The sequence below is a fragment of the Homarus americanus genome, unplaced genomic scaffold, assembly GCF_018991925.1.
Source record: "Homarus americanus isolate GMGI-L3 unplaced genomic scaffold, GMGI_Hamer_2.0 scaffold42643, whole genome shotgun sequence".
In the NCBI taxonomy this organism is placed as follows: Eukaryota; Metazoa; Arthropoda; class Malacostraca; order Decapoda; family Nephropidae; genus Homarus; species Homarus americanus.
Genome location: NW_024747582.1, coordinates 623,840 through 643,978, shown reverse-complemented (window position 1 = coordinate 643,978; position 20,139 = coordinate 623,840). Strand labels below are relative to the sequence as shown.

The 20,139-nt window shown below is 40.6% G+C and overlaps 1 protein-coding gene across 2 annotated transcripts in view; it reads left to right on the top strand.

The window, feature by feature from the left end:
• The first annotated feature begins 3,042 nt into the window (after positions 1 to 3,042).
• Positions 3,043 to 20,139, top strand: part of LOC121879664 (protein PRRC1-like) — a 33,114-nt gene continuing 16,017 nt past the window's right edge. The window contains exons 1-3 of one of the 2 annotated variants that reach the window (XM_042386354.1): positions 3,043 to 3,116; positions 8,334 to 8,419; positions 18,976 to 19,324. In XM_042386354.1, coding sequence (XP_042242288.1) covers positions 8,350 to 8,419; positions 18,976 to 19,324 — 419 coding nt within the window. In that variant the 5' untranslated portion in view covers positions 3,043 to 3,116; positions 8,334 to 8,349. Of the gene's footprint in view, positions 3,117 to 8,333; positions 8,420 to 16,043; positions 16,199 to 18,975; positions 19,325 to 20,139 lie in introns of those variants that run through there. The other variant, XM_042386353.1, reaches the window with a different exon arrangement.

The following is a 20,139-nucleotide window of genomic DNA, read 5'->3' as shown; positions in this document are numbered from 1 at the left end:
AATGACCAGCTATACCTAAGCTTATGTAAACTTTTGAAACAGATTTCCAATAAGTGTATATTTTAGGCAGGCAAATTCATGTAACCGAAGCACTATGATTACACTGTGAAAAATAAAATGTTGAATATTGAAGGAGTTTTGTTTATCCTAATATTATTTAAGGACTAATATCTCCCTCTGTGTACCTTGCTGGTCATGTCTGTGTATAAGGACTAATATCTCCCTCTGTGTACCTTGCTGGTCATGTCTGTGTATAAGGACTAATATCTCCCTCTGTGTACCTTGCTGGTCATGTCTGTGTATAAGGACTAATATCTCCCTCTGTGTACCTTGCTGGTCATGTCTGTGTATAAGGACTAATATCTCCCTCTGTGTACCTTGCTGGTCATGTCTGTATTTCAAACAGACAGTGTCTTTATTCCCTAAGAAGAAAACACTTTCTTGTAGCTGACTGCTTGTGTCATGAGATATAACACTGTCAAGAGGTTAAATTTATTTATTTAGTGGTACAGTAAACCCTCGATAACTTGGCAGCTGATAACTCGGAATTTCATATAACTGGGCAGGGATATGGTCTCAGAAAATATTGATATATCTGGCCACCTGCATTCACTTACCAAGCCTCTGTGTCACCTTCCATGATGCTTCACTCTTCACCTTTAGTGCTGGTAAGTGTTACTTTTTTATATACAGGTTGACAACCCTTTATCTGAAATTCCGAAAACCGAAAAGCTCTGAAAGCCGAAAGTTTTTTTGTGGAGTATTTTTTTTTGTTTTTTTTTGTTACACAGGGATTAGTCCACCCCGGCATAGATCATTGACCCACATCGGGACCTGGGGGCGAAAATGTAATAGTAATACTAATTATAATAATAATAATTATTCATAGTAAATAAAAATTTTAATAAAAAATACACCAAAATAAATTAATAAAAATAACAATAATATTAATAAGAAAATATAATAAAATTAATAATAATAATAACAATAATACTGTATTAATAAAATAATAATAATAATAAAAATAAAGAATTACAAGAATGAAAAAAGATAAAAAGTGAGAAACACGACCTAGACCTATGACTTATTATTATTATTATTATTATTATTATTATTATTATTATTATTATTATTATTATTATTATATTTTCGCCTCCCAGGCCCCAATGTGGGTCAGTGAGGAGTAAAAAAAAAAAAAAAAACCTAACCATTCTGAAAACCGAAAAATTCCGAAATCCGAAATGCCTCTGGCCCCAAGGATTTCGGATAAGGGATTGTCAACCTGTATAGTAATTACATGTATACATAGTATATGGGTCGATAATTTTTTATTGTATTTTTGTAGGAGGGGTAAAGTGCCTCGATAAGTTGGGATAATTGGGCAAGACTAGAGCTCCATATGTGCCCAGTTATCGAGGGTTTACTGTACTGTATTTATAGTATATGCCCCAAAATTTGTATTCAAATGCTGGAATCTGGCTGACACCCAGTCCCCGCTCCATAATGTAAGACAATCATTAATATACATCAGCCTGACGTCGCTTTGCCATCCTTCTGCCGTTGTATAAAATCGCTAGCAGTTATACGCGAGTCTGATATATGGCCGCTGTTATCCCTTAGTTCTGTTTATCGTGGTATCGGCCCATAATGCCAATGTTTGCCTCATATATTGTGTTTATCATAACAACTTGGTTTATGTGTAATTTTGTTGCTTAGATCTACATTTTTGAGGATGGAAGTAAGTGTTGCTCCATTGTGTTTAGGTCCTCTTGTAGGCTTGGTCATATCTTGTAGACATTTTTGGGTTATCAACAAAGAAGAGGGCCGGCACAAGGGTATTCTGCACCCTAAACAACCCCCTAGTAAGCTAATAAGGGTACTGTATGTTTCTGTACTCCATTGCTGTATTATATTACTGTATCTGGAGTTAGACATAAATTTTCTATAAAAAAAGACTGTACTTACAAGTATTGAAAATAATTGCTGACTATAAACCCGGTATGTAGTACTGTATGGTAAAAAATGTATGATTATAATGAGTGAAAAGTAGTGAGAAATATGGTAGGTGATGTAAGTAGCTTTACACATCCACATTGTCTCTCACTGCACAAGGCTTCGATGGGCCTACTGCCTGAAACATATTAGGGTAAAAGTGAAGCTTACACCAGAGACGTGCTGCTTGTCATCCATTGAGTCGGCACGAGCTTTAATTGTGGCCTTCCTCGGTTGCAGAGGCTTTGCATAAATTTTGCAAAAAGCCGACTGATAGAGTGAGTTGATAATAGATGAAAGGCAGTCTTGTATACAGGGATTGTATTCATATGCATTTTTAGCACTTTTTTGGCAATCTGTTTCTTTTACACTGGATATTTGTCCGGTTGTTGGTTAGGTAGGTTTTTTTAGACTAATACCAGAAGGAGTTGATAGAATTAAACAAAACTTTGTGGAAACTTTAATTACAATCTATTAAAGAGGTATATGGAAACGAGAATCTATTGAGTTTTGTTAGATGTGTTTTAAAAGGTTTTTCTGGTAAGTTACTTTTGGTTGGGTTGGTTAAGTCAAGTTCTAATAGGTTGTGTATGCAATCGTTTCCAATTATCTTTTTAATAGATAGTAATTAACGTTTCCACAAAGTTTCGTCTAAATCTATGGACTCGTGGTGTTAGTCTGAGACCATCTACCTAACCGACAACCGGACAAATAACCCACAGGCTTTTCTTATTGTTGTACAGTATAATAATAATCAATCATGTATTTTGCAACGCATTTATCATGGGTTAATGAAATTGGTTTATTATTATTTATCTTCCTGCAATAAATGCTATACAACTCAAAAATGTTCTCAAGCAAAATTGTTAATGTTAAAATTATACTAGAAATATTAACTTTTACTTTTACCTTTTAATGAAATTTTGCAAAAGAAACCTAACATGAAAAACAATTGGCAGTTTTAATTATCTACGGTAGATTCATTTGGTTAATTTCACCTGAAAAACGGAAAATCAGATGGTTTTTTTCGTGGTAGTATTCTAACATTGGTTATTTGGTGACGTCAGCGGGGCAGTCCAGCAGCTGGCCAACACAACATCTGTGAAGAACATTACCCACTAACGGTACTGCACCTGTTATTACCGACTCAAAATTACTGTTCATACCTTAAAAAAAACTTAGACACAATACCTAGAGTGGTAAAGATGCCCCTTAGCTTCACCCGTCGAGAAATCAATGTTATTTAGTAAGGAAACTGATGTGTTGCATGAGCCTCAGTTAATGACGGGAGAACCAATGCAGTTTATTACGTTGTTAAATATCCTGTTTACGTACTACATTTATTCTTAACTCAACAGAGAAGGGCCAGTTGATATAAAGGACTTCCATCTCAATGTACAGTACAGTATATACAACAATTGTCACCATAATTTATCTGACTGAGTCTTCAGATCTGGCCATTGTTATGTGCCTTTGGTAATTTTTGGTTTATTATTAAGGGAAAAGTAATGTAGTTCTGTATGTATGTATACAAAAATTATTGGGTTTATGGCCTTAGGTTTTTTTCAGTTATATTTCAGCAGATTTTAATATTTTGAACACTGTCCTAACCTAACCTATGGGTAAAAAACTGAAGACACCAAACAAACCTTTAAATACCTTACCTAGCTAAACCTAACTTAACTTAATTTAACCTAACTTAACTTAACCTGAACTAACCTATAAAAATGCAGCCCATGGACTCTGTTTTAACCCTTACGTCCCGGATGACATACTGAGACGCCCCACTAGCACACCCCAGGTGACATACTGAGACGCCCCACTAGCACACCCCGGGTGACATACTGAGACGCCCCACTAGCACACCCCGGGTGACATACTGAGACGCCCCACTAGCACACCCCGGGTGACATACTGAGACGCCCAATTAGCACACCCCGGTGACATACTGAGACGCCCCACTAGCACACCCGGGTAACATACTGAGACGCCCGACTAGCACACCCCAGGTCAACATACTGAGACGCCCGCCTAGCACCCCCGGTGACATACTGAGACGCCCACTAGCACACCCCAGGTCAACATACTGAGACGCCCGAGTAGCACACCCCAGGTCAACATACTGAGACGCCTGCCTAGCACACCCCGGGTGACATACTGAGACGCCTTAGCACACCCGGGTGACATACTGAGACGCCTAATAGCACACCCCCAGGTCAACATACTGAGACGCCCGACTAGCACACCCCTGGTGACATACTGAGACGCCCCACTAGCACACCCGGGTGACATACTGAGACGCCGACTACACCCCTGGTACTACTGAGACGCCCACTAGCACACCCGGGTGACATACTGAGACGCTCGTTTAGCACACCGTGACATACTGAGACGCCGACTATCACACCCGGGTGACATACAGAGGCCCGACTAGCACACCCGGTGACATACTGAGACGCCCATTAGCACACCCCGGTGACATACTGAGACGCCGACTATCACACCCCGGTGACATACTGAGACGCCCGACTATCACACCCGGGTGACATACTGAGACGCCCAGACTAGCACACCCCGGTGACATACTGAGACTGTTTAGCACACCCGGACATACTGACGCCGACATCACACCCTGGTGACATACTGAGACGCCTCGATTATCACACCCCGGGTGACATTGAGACGCCCCACTAGCACACTCCGGGTGACATACTGAGACGCCCGACTAGCACACCCGGTGACATACTGAGACGCCCGACTAGCACACCCTGGGTGACATACTGAGACGCCCGTTTAGCACACCCGGTGACATACTGAGACGCCCACTAGCACACCCGGTGACATACTGAGACGCCACATAGCACACCCTGGTGACATACTGAGACGCCCCACTAGCACACCCCAGGTCACATACTGAGACGCCTGACTAGCACACCCCTGGTGACATACTGAGACGCCCCACTAGCACACCCCGGTGACATACTGAGACGCCGACTAGCACACCCTGGTGACATACTGAGACGCCCCACTAGCACACCCGGGTGACATACTGAGACGCCTGTTTAGCACACCCCGGTGATACTCTGAGACGCCTGACACTATCACACCCGGTGACATACTGAGACGCCCGGACTAGCCACCCCAGGTGACATACTGAGACGCCCCACTAGATACCCCCGGACATACTGAGACGCCGACTATCACGTCGGTGACATACTGAGACGCCCGACTATCACACCCGGTGACATACTGAGACGCCCCACTAGCACACCCCGGTGACATACTGAGACGCCTCCAGCCTAGCACACCCGGTGACATACTGAGACGCCCGACTATCACACCCCGGTGACATACTGAGACGCCCGACTATCACACCTCGGACATACTGAGAGCCCCACTAGCACACCCCGGTGACATACTGAGACGCCCGACTATCACACCCCGGTGACATACTGAGACGCCCGACTAGCACACCCCGGTGACATACTGAGACGCCCGACTAGCACACCCCAGGTCAACATACTGAGACGCCCGACTAGCACACCCGGTGACATACTGAGACGCCTCACTAGCACACCCCGGTGACATACTGAGACGCCCTCACTAGCACACCCTGGTGACATACTGAGACGCCCGACTAGCACACCCGGTGACATACTGAGACGCCCCACTAGCACACCCGGTGACATACTGAGACGCCTGTCTAGCACACCCCTGGTGACATACTGAGACGCCCGTCTGGCACACCCCGGTGACATACTGAGACGCCCCACTAGCACACCCCAGATCAACATACTGAGACGCCGACTAGCACACCCCAGGTGACATACTGAGACGCCATCTAGCACCCGGTGATGCTGAGACGCCCGACTAGCACACCCCAGGTCAACATACTGAGACGCCCGACTAGCACACCCGGTGACATACTGAGACGCCCGACTAGCACACCCGGTGACATACTGAGACGCCCCACTAGCACACCTGGTGACATACTGAGACGCCCGACTAGCACACCAGGTCAACATACTGAGACGCCCGCTTAGCACACCGGTGACATACTGAGACGCCGACTAGACACCCCGGTGACATACTGAGACGCCCACTAGCACACCCCGGTGACATACTGAGACGCCCGACTATCACACCCCAGGTCAACATACTGAGACGCCCGACTAGCACACCCGGTGACATACTGAGACGCCCGACTAGCACACCCCGGTGACATACTGAGACACCCGATAGCACACCCCGGTGACATACTGAGACGCCCGACCACCCCGGGTCAACATACTGAGACGCCGATAGCACACCCCGGTGACATACTGAGACGCCCGACTAGCACACCCGGTGACATACTGAGACACCGACATAGCACACCCGGTGACATACTGGAGACACCCGAATATAGCACACCCCAGGTCAACATACTGAGAGCGCCCGACTAGCACACCCGGTGACATACTGAGAAGCGCTTCCAGCACACCCGGTGACATACTGAGACGCCCGACTAGCACACCCCAGGTCAACATACTGAGGCAGCCGACTATGCACACCGGGTGACATACTGAGGGCACTACTTTGAATTTGACATACTGGGACGCCATTCACTTTAGGGTGACATACTGAGACCTCAGCTATCACACCCCAGGTCAACATACTGGGGCGTAACTACTTTACACCCGGGTGACATACTGAGACATGACTAGCACACCTCGGGTGACATACTGAGGCCTTCCCTAGCACACCCGGGTGACATACTGGGGCCCAGCTACTCTGGTGACATACTGAGACGCCCACTAGCACACCCGGGTGACATACTGAGCCGCATCGCCACCCCGGGTGACATACTGAGACGCCCGTCTAGCACACCCGGGTGACATACTGAGGCGCCCATTACTCTGGGTGACATACTGGACATAGCACACCCGGGTGACATGCTGAGGCCTACTAGCACACCCCGGGCATACTGAGACCCCGTCCTAGCACCCTGGGTGACATGCTGAGACCCCTTGTCTAGCACACCCGGTGACATGCTGAGGCCGGCTTCACACCCCGGTGACATACTGAGCAACGCCCCACTACTCTGGGTGACATACTGAGGCTCCACTAGCATACCCCGGGTGACATACTGAGACCCGTCTAGCACACCCGGGTGACACTGAGACGCCCTACTTTGGTGACACCCGGGCATCCGTCTACTTTCCAGGTCACATATGAGGCGCCCCTGCTTACCCGGGTGACATACTGAGGCAACCCCTCTGGTGACATTCCAGACGTCGCCTATTCGTCAGTGTTTAAATGGCCAGTAGCGGTTCTCAGTTCAATGCGACTATTTGCCCACCACACCAGCCACAGGGAAGTTTCCTGGACAAAATTACCTACTTTTGTTTGTTCCATTTTCATTGTTTGTCTATTTTATCGTGTTGTATCAAAGTAATATTGCTAAATGGTGTAGTTGTATTACTGTAAAATAATGCTATGATTATGGTATAAATGTATTTGTTTGTGGAATTATTATTATTTTATGCATTACTTGCTTTCCACACACCAAGACAGACTGGTGACCAACTGGTGAGTGTTGCCAAGAACTTTTTATGAAAAAGAATGCAAATAAAATATTCTAAATGAATTATTTATAGCAAATAAGTATTGAATCATTAAATATATGCACAGTATTATTGGCCATACTTGGACACATAGGCGAGCTAAAAATAGCTGGTAAGTGTGTAGGTGACCACTAGCGTCAACTGTCCTATATTTCTCCCTCCTCCGTGCACTTGAGAAGTTTATAGAGAGTCAATATATATATATATATATATATATATATATATATATATATATATGCAATAAATCACTGTGGTGCATGATTAGGTATATGTGTAACCACAAGGAAAGAAAAACGGTTCCAAGGCTTTGTGAATTCTTCCTTTTTTTATATATATATATATATATATATATATATATATATATATATATATATATATATATATATATATATATATATATATATATATATATATATATATATATATATATAATATATATATATATATATATATATATATATATATATATATATATATATATATATATATATATATATATATTTAAAAATTTTTTGGAAAAGTTTTGATTTTTCTCGAGTTACCCCCGGATGGGGGTACTGCCAGCGGCACAATAACCCGGGCGTAAGGTTAGCAGCTGTGGCTATCAAGTTAAGTATTGACGAAAATTAGACAAGACTAATTTATAGGTTAATGAATAATAATCCTTTGTGGGGTGAGAAAACCTGCATTATATTTGCTTATGAACATGTTTGTGAATTATTTTTGTATACACAGGATAGCTTGAAAGGCAATGATGCAGGAAGACAGCAATGGAGACTTTGAAATTGTGGACAAGAAGATGACCAGTCTCTTGGTTGCAGGTAAATATCATTACCTTGTATTACATATCTCATTAATCACTGGGTTTGTCTTTAATATTTGGCCAGTAATTGTCTCTCACCTGTACAGGGGGTATTGGCTACCATTAATTCTGACTTGAGGTGATGTTACCATTGATTGTGGCTAAAACAAGGAAAAGATGTATATACAGTGGGGTATACTATAGCAATCTAATTGGTTCTAGAACCGTGTTCGTTATAGCATTCGTTCGTTATAGGATTAATCCGTTCCAGGCCCCCAAATACAACCACTTAACACTAGAAAATATAATATAAAATTGTAAAAATTGTAAAAAAGTGCATAAATATGCATCTAAACCCCTGAAATAAAGAATATCATTAATATTTGTAATAAAAAAACAATAAATTAGAAAAAAAAATTAAAATAATGTTCGTTGTAGGAGTTTCGTTCGTTATAGCATTCTCAATTTTATAGGTAAAACCGTTCGATTAGGAATATTCGTAGTAGGATCCGTTCGTTATAGCATACCCCACTGTATATGTATGTACTATAATGAAACTGTATGGGCTTGTTAGCTGCTTGGGCGGTTGGTTACGTCTCTGTAATGCACTGTTGGCTAGTTCAGTACAGTTCTACTAGCCACACACTGTTGGCTAGTCCAGTGCAGTTCTACTAGCCATACACTGTTGGCTAGTCGGTGCAGTTCTACTCGCCATACACTGTTGGCTAGTCCAGTACAGTTCTACTAGCCACACACTGTTGGCTAGTCCAGTACAGTTCTACTAGTACCACTGTTGACTAGTTCAGTACAGTTCTACTAGCCATACTCTGTTGGCTGGTCAGTGCAGTTCTACTAGCCATACACTGTTGTTCAGTCAGTGCAGTTCTACTAGCCCACTGTTGGCTGTTCAGTATAATTTTACTAGCCATACACTGTTGGCTAGTTCAGTACAGTTCTACTAATAGCCTACTGTTGGCTAGTTCAGTACAGTTCTACTAGCCATACACTGTTGGCTAGTCCGTGCAGTTCTACTAGCCATACACTGTTGGCTAGTCCAGTACAGTTCTACTAGCATACACTGTTGGCTAGTTCAGTACAGTTCTACTAGCCATACACTGTTGGCTGGTCGAGTCTGTTCTACTAGCCATACACTGTTGGCTAGTTCAGTACAGTTCTACCAGCCATACACTGTTGGCTGGTTCAGTACTGTTTCTACCAGCCATACACTGTTGGCTGGTTCAGTACAGTTCTGTAGCCACTGTTGGCGTCCAGTCAAGTTCTACTAGCCATACACTGTTGGCTGGTTCAGTACAGTTCTGCCAGCCGCACTGTTGGCTGGTCCAGTACTGGTTCTACTGGCCATGCATGTTGGCTGGTCCAGTGCCGTTCTACTAGCCATACACTGTTGGCTAGTTCAGTACAGTTCTACCAGCCACACTGTTGGCTAGTCAGTACAGTTCTACTAGCCTTACACTGTTGGCTGGTTCAGTACAGTTCTACCAGCCATACACTGTTGGCTAGTCAGTACAGTTCTACCAGCCATACACTGTTGGCTAGTTCGGTGGTTCTACCTAGCCATACACTGTTGGCTAGTCCAGTGCAGTTCTACTAGCCACACTGTTGGCTAGTTCGATACAGTTCTACTAGCCATACACTGTTGGCTGGTCCGAATACAGTTCTACTAGCCATACACTGTTGGCTAGTTCAGTACTGTTCTACTAGCCATACACTGCTATCAGTGCAGTTCTACTAGCCATACACTGTTGGCTATTCAGTACAGTTCACCACTATACTGTTGGCTGGTCAGTACAGGTTCTACTAGCCATACACTGTTGGCTGGTCCAGTACAGTTCTACTAGCCATACACTGTTGGCTAGTTCAGTACAGTTCTACAGCCATACACTGTTGGCTAGTTCAGTACAGTTCTACTAGCCATACACTGTTGGCTAGTTCAGTACAGTTCTACTAGCCATACACTGTTGGCTAGTTCAGTACAGTTCTACTAGCCATACACTGTTGGCTAGTCCAGTACAGTTCTACTAGCCATGCACTGTTGGCTAGTTCAGTACAGTTCTACTAGCCATACACTGTTGGCTAGTTCAGTACAGTTCTACTAGCCATACACTGTTAGCTAGTTCAGTACAGTTCTACTAGCCATACACTGTTGGCTAGTCCAGTACAGTTCTACTAGCCATACACTGTTAGCTAGTTCAGTACAGTTCTACTAGCCATACACTGTTAGCTAGTCCAGTACAGTTCTACTAGCCATACACTGTTGGCTAGTCCAGTACAGTTCTACTAGCCATACACTGTTAGCTAGTTCAGTACAGTTCTACTAGCCATACACTGTTGGCTAGTCCAGTACAGTTCTACTAGCCATACACTGTTGGCTAGTTCAGTACAGTTCTACTAGCCATACACTGTTGGCTAGTCCAGTGCAGTTCTACTAGCCATACACTGTTGGCTATTCCAGTACAGTTCTACTAGCCATACACTGTTGGCTAGTCCAGTACAGTTCTACTAGCCATACACTGTTGGCTAGTCCAGTACAGTTCTACCAGCCATACACTGTTGGCTAGTCCAGTACAGTTCTACTAGCCATACACTGTTGGCTAGTCCAGTACAGTTCTACTAGCCATACACTGTTGGCTAGTTCAGTACAGTTTTACTAGCCATACACTGTTGGCTAGTCCAGTACAGTTCTACTAGCCATACACTGTTGGCTAGTCCAGTGCAGTTCTACTAGCCATACACTGTTGGCTAGTTCAGTACAGTTTTACTAGCCACACACTGTTGGCTAGTTCAGTACAGTTCTACTATCCATACACTGTTGGCTAGTTCAGTACAGTTCTACTAGCCATACACTGTTGGCTAGTCCAGTGCAGTTCTACTAGCCATACACTGTTGGCTAGTTCAGTACAGTTTTACTAGCCACACACTGTTGGCTAGTCCAGTACAGTTCTACTCGCCATACACTGTTGGCTAGTCCAGTGCAGTTCTACTAGCCATACACTGTTGGCTAGTTCAGTACAGTTCTACTAGCCATACACTGTTGGCTAGTCCAGTACAGTTCTACCAGCCATACACTGTTGGCTAGTCCAGTACAGTTCTACTAGCCATACACTGTTGGGTAGTTCAGTACAGTTCTACTAGCCATACACTGTTGGCTAGTCCAGTACAGTTCTACCAGCCATACACTGTTGGCTAGTCCAGTACAGTTCTACTAGCCATACACTGTTGGCTAGTTCAGTACAGTTCTACTAGCCATACACTGTTGGCTAGTCCAGTGCAGTTCTACTAGCCATACACTGTTGGCTATTCCAGTACAGTTCTACTAGCCATACACTGTTGGCTAGTTCAGTACAGTTCTACTAGCCATACACTGTTGGCTAGTCCAGTGCAGTTCTACTAGCCATACACTGTTGGCTAGTTCAGTACAGTTTTACTAGCCACACACTGTTGGCTAGTCCAGTACAGTTCTACCAGCCATACACTGTTGGCTAGTCCAGTACAGTTCTACTAGCCATACACTGTTGGCTAGTCCAGTATGCCCTACTAGCCACACACTGTTGGCCAGTCCAGCACAGCCCTACTAGCCATACACTGTTGGCTAGTCCAGTACAGTTCTACTAGCCATACACTGTTGGCTAGTTCAGTACAGTTCTACTAGCCATACACTGTTGGCTAGTTCAGTACAGTTCTACTAGCCATACACTGTTGGCTAGTTCAGTACAGTTCTACTAGCCATACACTGTTGGCTAGTTCAGTACAGTTCTACTAGCCATACACTGTTGGCTCCAAAATGTATCTTATATTTTGTTTCCTTCATTATTGTGATTACAGTAATGTTAAAAAGGACATAATAATTGTATTCATTTTCTTATTAACATTTGGAGAAGTTAGCTTTATATATATATATATATATATATATATATATATATATATATATATATATATATATATATATATATATATATATATATATATATATATATATATATATATATATATATATATATATATATTTAGTAGTTTGAGGGACCGAATTAACAGGACAAATTCATTACGATAGGGCAGAGTCAGAATATTCTTAAGTGTGGGAATTTGCCTGGTTTGAGAGGAATGAAAGGATTTTTTAGCCCTTTTAAAACAACGATCAACAAACACAGAAGGGTACCCAAGTTTTTGTGCAATGGAACGAATATGTTTCAATTCATCATCAATAAATTCAGCGTCACAAATACGCAGACATCTTAAGAACATAGCAGTAAAAATTGACATTTTGGTAGACTCCAGGTGATTCGATAAAAAGTGTATGAAACTGTCTACCTCTCAAACCAGGCAAATTCCTACACTTAAGAATATTTTATAAATGGAAGTGTTTATTCTATTCCATGTAGCAAATGTAATGGTAATTATGTAGGACAGACAGGAAAAACATTGCAGCTCAGAATCAAACAACATAAGTACAATATCAGAACAGCATCTGAAAGCAGTGCCCTGTTCGTTCATGTTAGGAATAATAATCATCCCATTGCTTGGGAAAAAAGCTTTGAAGTATTCAAATCATCCTGTGTCACAGAAAGATTTCTGGTTGAAGCTAGTTGATTAAGGAATTAAACTCAATAAACCTAAGTGATGGTCAGTTCAAAACTGATAATATGTTACATAAATTTATTTGTCAGTGGCCCAAGGTTAAAAATGCTTTGAAAACCTTGGATCTAGATGTAGGATAGTTATTTAGTGGGTCCCTTATTTTTGACCTGACCTGACTAGTCACGTCGCCCCCTTCTCTTAAGCTCCTCTACGTGTGTGTTGGTGTGGGGATTAGTGGATGACATCATTATGACCTGACCTCATGTTTAATAAGGTCACCCTATATATTTAAGCCTCTCTCTGTCCATGTAATCCAGTTGCCTCTGAAGATGTCTTGAATAAAGACGAAAGCTAAGGTGCTCCGTTTTTCCCCCATGTAATTTTATCAAGATGTGTGTGTGTATATATATATATATATATATATATATATATATATATATATATATATATATATATATATATATATATATATATATATATATATATATATATATATATATATATATATATATATATATATATATATATATATATATATATATATATATATATATATATATATATATATATATATATATATATATATATATATATATATATATATATATATATATATATATATATATATATATATATATATATATATATATATATATATATATATATATATGCAAGTAAATCACTGGTTATTGTAAGCGCCTTCCGGGTGTTGAAAGGTTAATCAGACTCTTTACGTTAAACTTGAACGTTGTAATTCGGTCAAACTTGTTGAATACAATTCATTTTAGTATTTCAGATAAATCATACATAGGCAATCATGCATAAATGTCTAGTCTAATATATATTCACATACCGAGGTAACAATGACAGCTATGTAATTAGTCTAGTTTTAACACTTATAATGAATACTTAAGTTGCCATATTTCTATGTTGTCACAATGATAACCGATGCAGTGGACACAGTCTACCCGTGTAAACTTAAGTACAAGTTAAACATACGTGTTGAAAGTCTCAAGAGAAACAGGTTAGGAGGTGTTGCCTCTATGATGGGGATAGCTACAGTGCCAGTCCCTGCCCAGCGTCACATGCCCAGCCCTGGCTGGCCGACTTAGCTGTGTCAGGTGTTTATACACAAACAAGCTCCCCTTACTAACACCCAAGACCCCAACCTCCTCTGGGTCTCTCCACCATCTCAATACTTTATATACAGTCAGGCACGCCCAATAAACATGACCTGACTTACAGCCTAACATAATGTTTGTTTATGTCATCCTACTCATTACTGCTTGTGGTAACAGTTATGAATTGTAATTCACTGAAACAATTAGGTCAGCTCCTGCTCTTTATATGGCTTCCTCACCTCACTCACCACCTTGTGTTCTCACTCTGCTTCACTCAGTAGCTACAGATGCCAGTGAGACTACCCAGGACTTTATGATACATATTTGTGCTTTTTCAAACAAGGTTAAATTCCTGTGACACTTGTGCTGTAATATTTGACTGTAACTGTAATGACCAAAGAAAAAAATTATGTATGAATGAGGTGATTTTGTAGTTGAATATGACTTTTATATTTTACTGAATGTGTTTTGGCTCTCCTGTGCTTTCCATTACAGCACAGTATTTGATTTGTTGTATTATTGAGGTGAACATTAATTAAGTATTATTCCAGGTCGTATTCATTGCATGCATTGATAATAGTTCTTGGCCCATTGAAATATTGTTGCATCTCACTTAAACAGGCATATGGCTATGGTAATAATTAAGATCACAGTTTTAATAGTGACCTTAGGGTTTGTATAGTTTGTGTGTACAGTCGGAGTCAAAAGTTCGCTCCCGCCCAATATGAAACGGTATCGACCCCAATGAGATGAAAGTCAGGGTAAGTCAGTTGAGAGACTCATTATCATGATTGAGTTTGACCGCTGGGAGCGAACTTTTGTCCACATTACAAATGAATTCTAGCCCAAAACCTCTGCTCTTGTGTATGGGAGAGAGTTTACTTTAATTAGCAGACCATATATGACCAAGTGTCGTTTAGGATATTCTTACCGCTATATTTTTCATGAAATAAATTTATACTTAAAGATGTTTCCCACTAATATAACTCTTTTGCGAGAGAGTTTGCATGTTTTAGAGCAGTTTAGCCAACCCAAGAGACTGTACAGTGTCAAACATACAACTCGGTGACATAGTTAATTCACATGCTGAAGATTTATGAGTTGGTGTATGAGTTTTACTCTGGCAGTAGACAACCTCAGAGACTGAATTGATTATTAATAACAGATATAAGACACTGAGGAACAAAAAGTTCTCCTACAGCTGGGTACGACAGATTTCAGAATGAGCATTGTGGCTCCTATCATCTCAGAATGGTTGGTATGCCTGGATGTGTGAAGCGACCTAATGTTTCCTAATAATGTATGTTGCTCATCTTACAGGTGAAAATAAGTAATTTAATTTGCAATAAAACTTCCTCAAAGAGCAATGTTCAGATTCCTCGTTCATTTTGTCATATTGTAGAGCATTCGAGAACCTTTTGTGGTGAGTGTATAGTACAGTGGTTTAATTACTCACTGGAGAGCTTGGAGATGATATATGTACAGTGGCTCGCATGTTTTGTGAGATGTGGCAACCCTGTGGAATACTTATCTAGCATCCTTAGTCTGACTACTATCGCGAGGTTTCCTCAGGCCATTACAGAAGTTTTAATACAGTGTAATCAGAGTTGCCACATTTCACAAAATGTGCCAGCTACTGTACTGGGCATAAGTGCTGTACCTGGAGTCTTAAATTCTTTATACCAATGAGAGAAGACCATTTTTAAAGAAGTTATTAATATGTAAGTACTGTACAGTAGTCAGGGTGAAGGAACATGAAACCTCTATTTAATGGATTATATGAAGAGTAGAGTAGAGTCTGTTATATCGAGGGTCTGTTAGATATGTATTATATGGGATACAAGTCCATTATATGGAGGTTTGGCTGTATAGTTCAACTTGTATTCAGTAAGGTTAAGAAATTATCAGAATTATATAATTTCTCAGGACATTGAGGTGATTTGCTTTAAACTTGGAAACTGTGGCTTAATAAACAAGAAGTATGAACGCTCAAGACATGATACACCAGGCACAGGATGTGTTTGATAGAGTCACTCACCGTTCATCTCCACTTCTGCCAACTTTTATGGAAAATACATCTGGTAAAGTTCTGTCTTCTAACATGTGTGTATATGCATACACTATTGAGTATGTATTTCTATAATGTATATTAGTAAGTGCTATAGTGTTTTTTTACCTCCTCCTTGGTTGGTGAAAATACTGGACTGTACCTGTAGTAGTGTAGTATTGTGTAATACCCTGTACAGTATGAAATACTTGACTGTACCTGTAGCATCATGTAATACAGTGTATCTTATCAAATGTTGTATGTTGTATAAATCGAAGTGTATCTTGTACCCAGTAAACAAGTACCATTTTGTATTGTGCAGTTATTATGCTGTGTATGAGAGAGTTGTTATGTAGCCTCTTGTCAGACAGCCTGTTTACTTGTAGACATTGTGAGTGTAAGAGAATAATTAAATAAGGTGCTGAAATTAGTAAGAATATTGATAGAAAAATTCAGTACAGCCCCCCCTCCTCCCCTCCCCCCCCCCCCAAGTTTGCGGATTTTTAATTTGCAGTCCTCTATTATTGGTGGATGACACCCTGGATGTACCCAAGAATGTCTGTGGGTAGTTTTAAAGTTGCCAGCATTTTGCGGCTGGGCAGGGAGCCATTCATTCTAGAAACAATAATTTCCTTTACCTGTATAATAATAATAATAATAATAATAATTAACGGTTTATTGAAAGAGCTTGGCAGCCAGAAGGCTGAAAATATACAGTTACATATTTGGGGAATGGGTTACGAATTACAAATAATATACAAGTGACATAAGTGACACAAATAAGACATATAGTAACTTAGATGGGGATCAGCTCAAACTACAGTTCATTTCAACATAGTGACAGTGTAGGGAGCAGTGTTTACTGGGAGTGAATACACTGATTTATTACATGTTATTGATAATTTTTACAATGGTTGGGACTGGGCTGTTCTTATAGCGATCAGTTCGTGCACGTATGGGCTGGATGCGGTTGTGGTGTCGAACAGCAATTCTCGGACAGGGGATCTTAGGTGGTAGTAGGGGCCGGTGTCGGGGATGGTGTAGAAGCTTCTTACCAAATTTGCAGATGAGGCCGTGGTGATGGTCAGTGAGAGTCGAAAGGGTCAGTGTGTTGAGCGCTTCTTGATATGTGGAGTAGGAAGGGGAGAGAATAATCTTGCATGCCCTCTTTTGCACTTTTTCTAGGTGTTTACGTTGTGTGGCATTTAGGGAGGAAGACCAGGTGGGGGAGGCATAGGTGAGCTTGGGAAGTATTGTAAATGTATGCGTGTAGAGACACACACACACACACACAAAACACACACAAATAAATGATAATTGGAAAATCCTCTCACAATTAATCAAACAAATTTATTAAAAGTGTGACAGTCTCCCCTCAAGTCCGTACTTTATTACATTATTAATAAAGCACGGACTTGAGGATAGACTCACATTTTTAATAAATTTATTTCTGATTAATTGTGAGAGGATTTTCCAATTATTACTTATTTGTATGTGTTTTGTGTGTGTGTGTGTGTCTACACACACACACACACACACACACACACAGACATATTTACAATACAGGTAAAGGAAATAATTGTCCTAAGGGCAAACACATAAAGGGAATATACATTTCTTTGTACACGAGTAAAACTGTAACCCACTTCCTGGTCCGCAAATGTTATTCGCGGATTTGGCGATTCACGGCCATTTTGAGAACCTATCCCCAGCGAATTTGGGGGGTCCCTCTGTATTCTTCATTATTACAGTACTTGTGAAAAAATTAATGAAAGAAAAATTTTTAACTAAAGGATTTTCACTGATAAATGAAAGTGAGACAATTTTTTCTTTTCTTGACTGCAAATTTTTGAAAATATTGGTATGTATGTACAGTACGGTGGTCCCTCGGTTAACGAACACAATCCGTTCCAGAAGGTCGTTCGTTACCCGAAAATTTCGTAAACCGAAACCATTGTTTCAATGGGATTTTGGGTAATTGGTTCCAGCTCACCGAAAATTTACATACAAATTAAAAAAAAAAAATGCAGTAAAGTTCATTTACTTTGAGGTGTGCACGTAGAAGGCTCCTGGTTGATGGTGGTGATGATGGGGATTAGAAATCACCCCATGCTTGATGCCGTCATTTCACCCATAACATTTAGTTCTCTTGGTGTAATTCAAGATTATTTTCTTTAAGTCAACACTGCACTGCACTATATAGTGTCAATATGTAAAATACATTTCAGAATGACCAATAATTGTACTGTAAAAACATAAAAATAGTTTATGTTCAAGAGAGCCACAAGCAAGATGTTACCTCCACTGACTAGAGATACAAACTGAGGCCTTGGTGGGTGAGTCACGTGGCTGATTGGTGCACCAAAAACTAGTTTCCTGTACTGCAATTATGTTAAATAAGTGTTAAAATGACTAAAAATTATAAAATAAAACTTGGAAAATTATTGAATAGTACAACCTTCTTGATATTTACTCAAATGGGAATGAATTTAAGCCCTAAAACGGATAACTATATTGTCAAACTAATACTACAGCTGGTGAGTATGAGAAAACATGTTGACATGATTTCATAAAAATTTCGTTAACTGAGGGACCGCTGTATTTTATTAAGAGTGTTATTTGATCTATTGTCTCTGTTTTCTACCCAGTTAAATTACCGCTATTTTTTGTACTGATTAAAATATATACGGGGAATATGATTTATGAATACGTACCGTGTGCTGCAAAATTGAAACTTATATTGATACGTACTTGTAATTTATTTCCATCGACAATAAATATTCACAGTCCGACTCATAATTCTTCTTACAGATACTTCGTCAAGCACCAGTTCTGTCCTGACAAATGTGGCGCCTCCATCAGCTCTCCCCTCCTTCATAGCCTCCCCTCTATCATCAGGTGCTCTTGTTAGAGGACCTCCACCCAGTCCCAATTCCCCATCACCAGGATCAATGCCCCTCGGTCCTGCAGGTACGCCAGCTGTTGGACCCCCAGTTAGTGCTCTTGGTCTAACCCCGGGACCTCCTCCTCCAAGTGGCCATTCTCCTCCACCAGCCTCAGCTCCTCCATCACTTCCCGGCTCTGGTTCAACACAGACGCTCGAGCCATCTTTTGTTCCACCCCCGAGCCCAGTGACGAGTCAGCCACAGCCACCAGTAAGGTGAGTCTATTATCTGGTGATGACATTTATCACACCATGTTTTTGTTTTGTTTTTCTATACAGTATAATAATTGCAAGGAGATGTCTGACAAGTTTTGTTGTTGATTGGCTCCCTGAGGTGTTCTGCTGCCAGATACTGAAGCAGGAACATTATGTGGATGCTTAATACTGTATATAATTAGAGAATTTTGACTAATATAGTAACATAATTATGATAATTTTTACATATTGGTTTAGAATTGAGACTTACCAAAGCACTCTGTATGGTGATAGTGTACAGCACAAAGCTTATCACTCACCTCATGACTAATTTTCTTGTATTTTTTAGGAATTTATAAGAAAGATTTATGACAAATAAAACCATGTAAAAATATTACAATAGGTTAATTGTGCTTCACTTGAAATATTTTCTAATTTCCATCTGTTTTCTGAATAAAGTGATCAGACCAGTTGTTTTTGCTGTTGTGGCTTATGTTAAGTTAAAGATATCTCAGGTCAGCTTAAAATGTATAGGTAGACTGATTGTAAATGATAAAATCTAAGTTTTCAGTCCCCAAATATATTTACATACTCTAAATGTAAAAGCCATGAGTAATTCCTATACAGGTAGTTCTGCTATAACGCGATAATTGTGTTCTTGTAAAATATCGTGTTATAGAAAATCGCGTAATAGAAATAACAGGGCTTATGGAGAAAATAGGGTTAGGTGCAGATTACTCGAAATCGAAAAAATTTAGTAGTTAGCCTAACACAAAGGATAGCACAGTCTAAATAAATGTTACATTCATATCTAATAATGAAATAATACAGTAAAT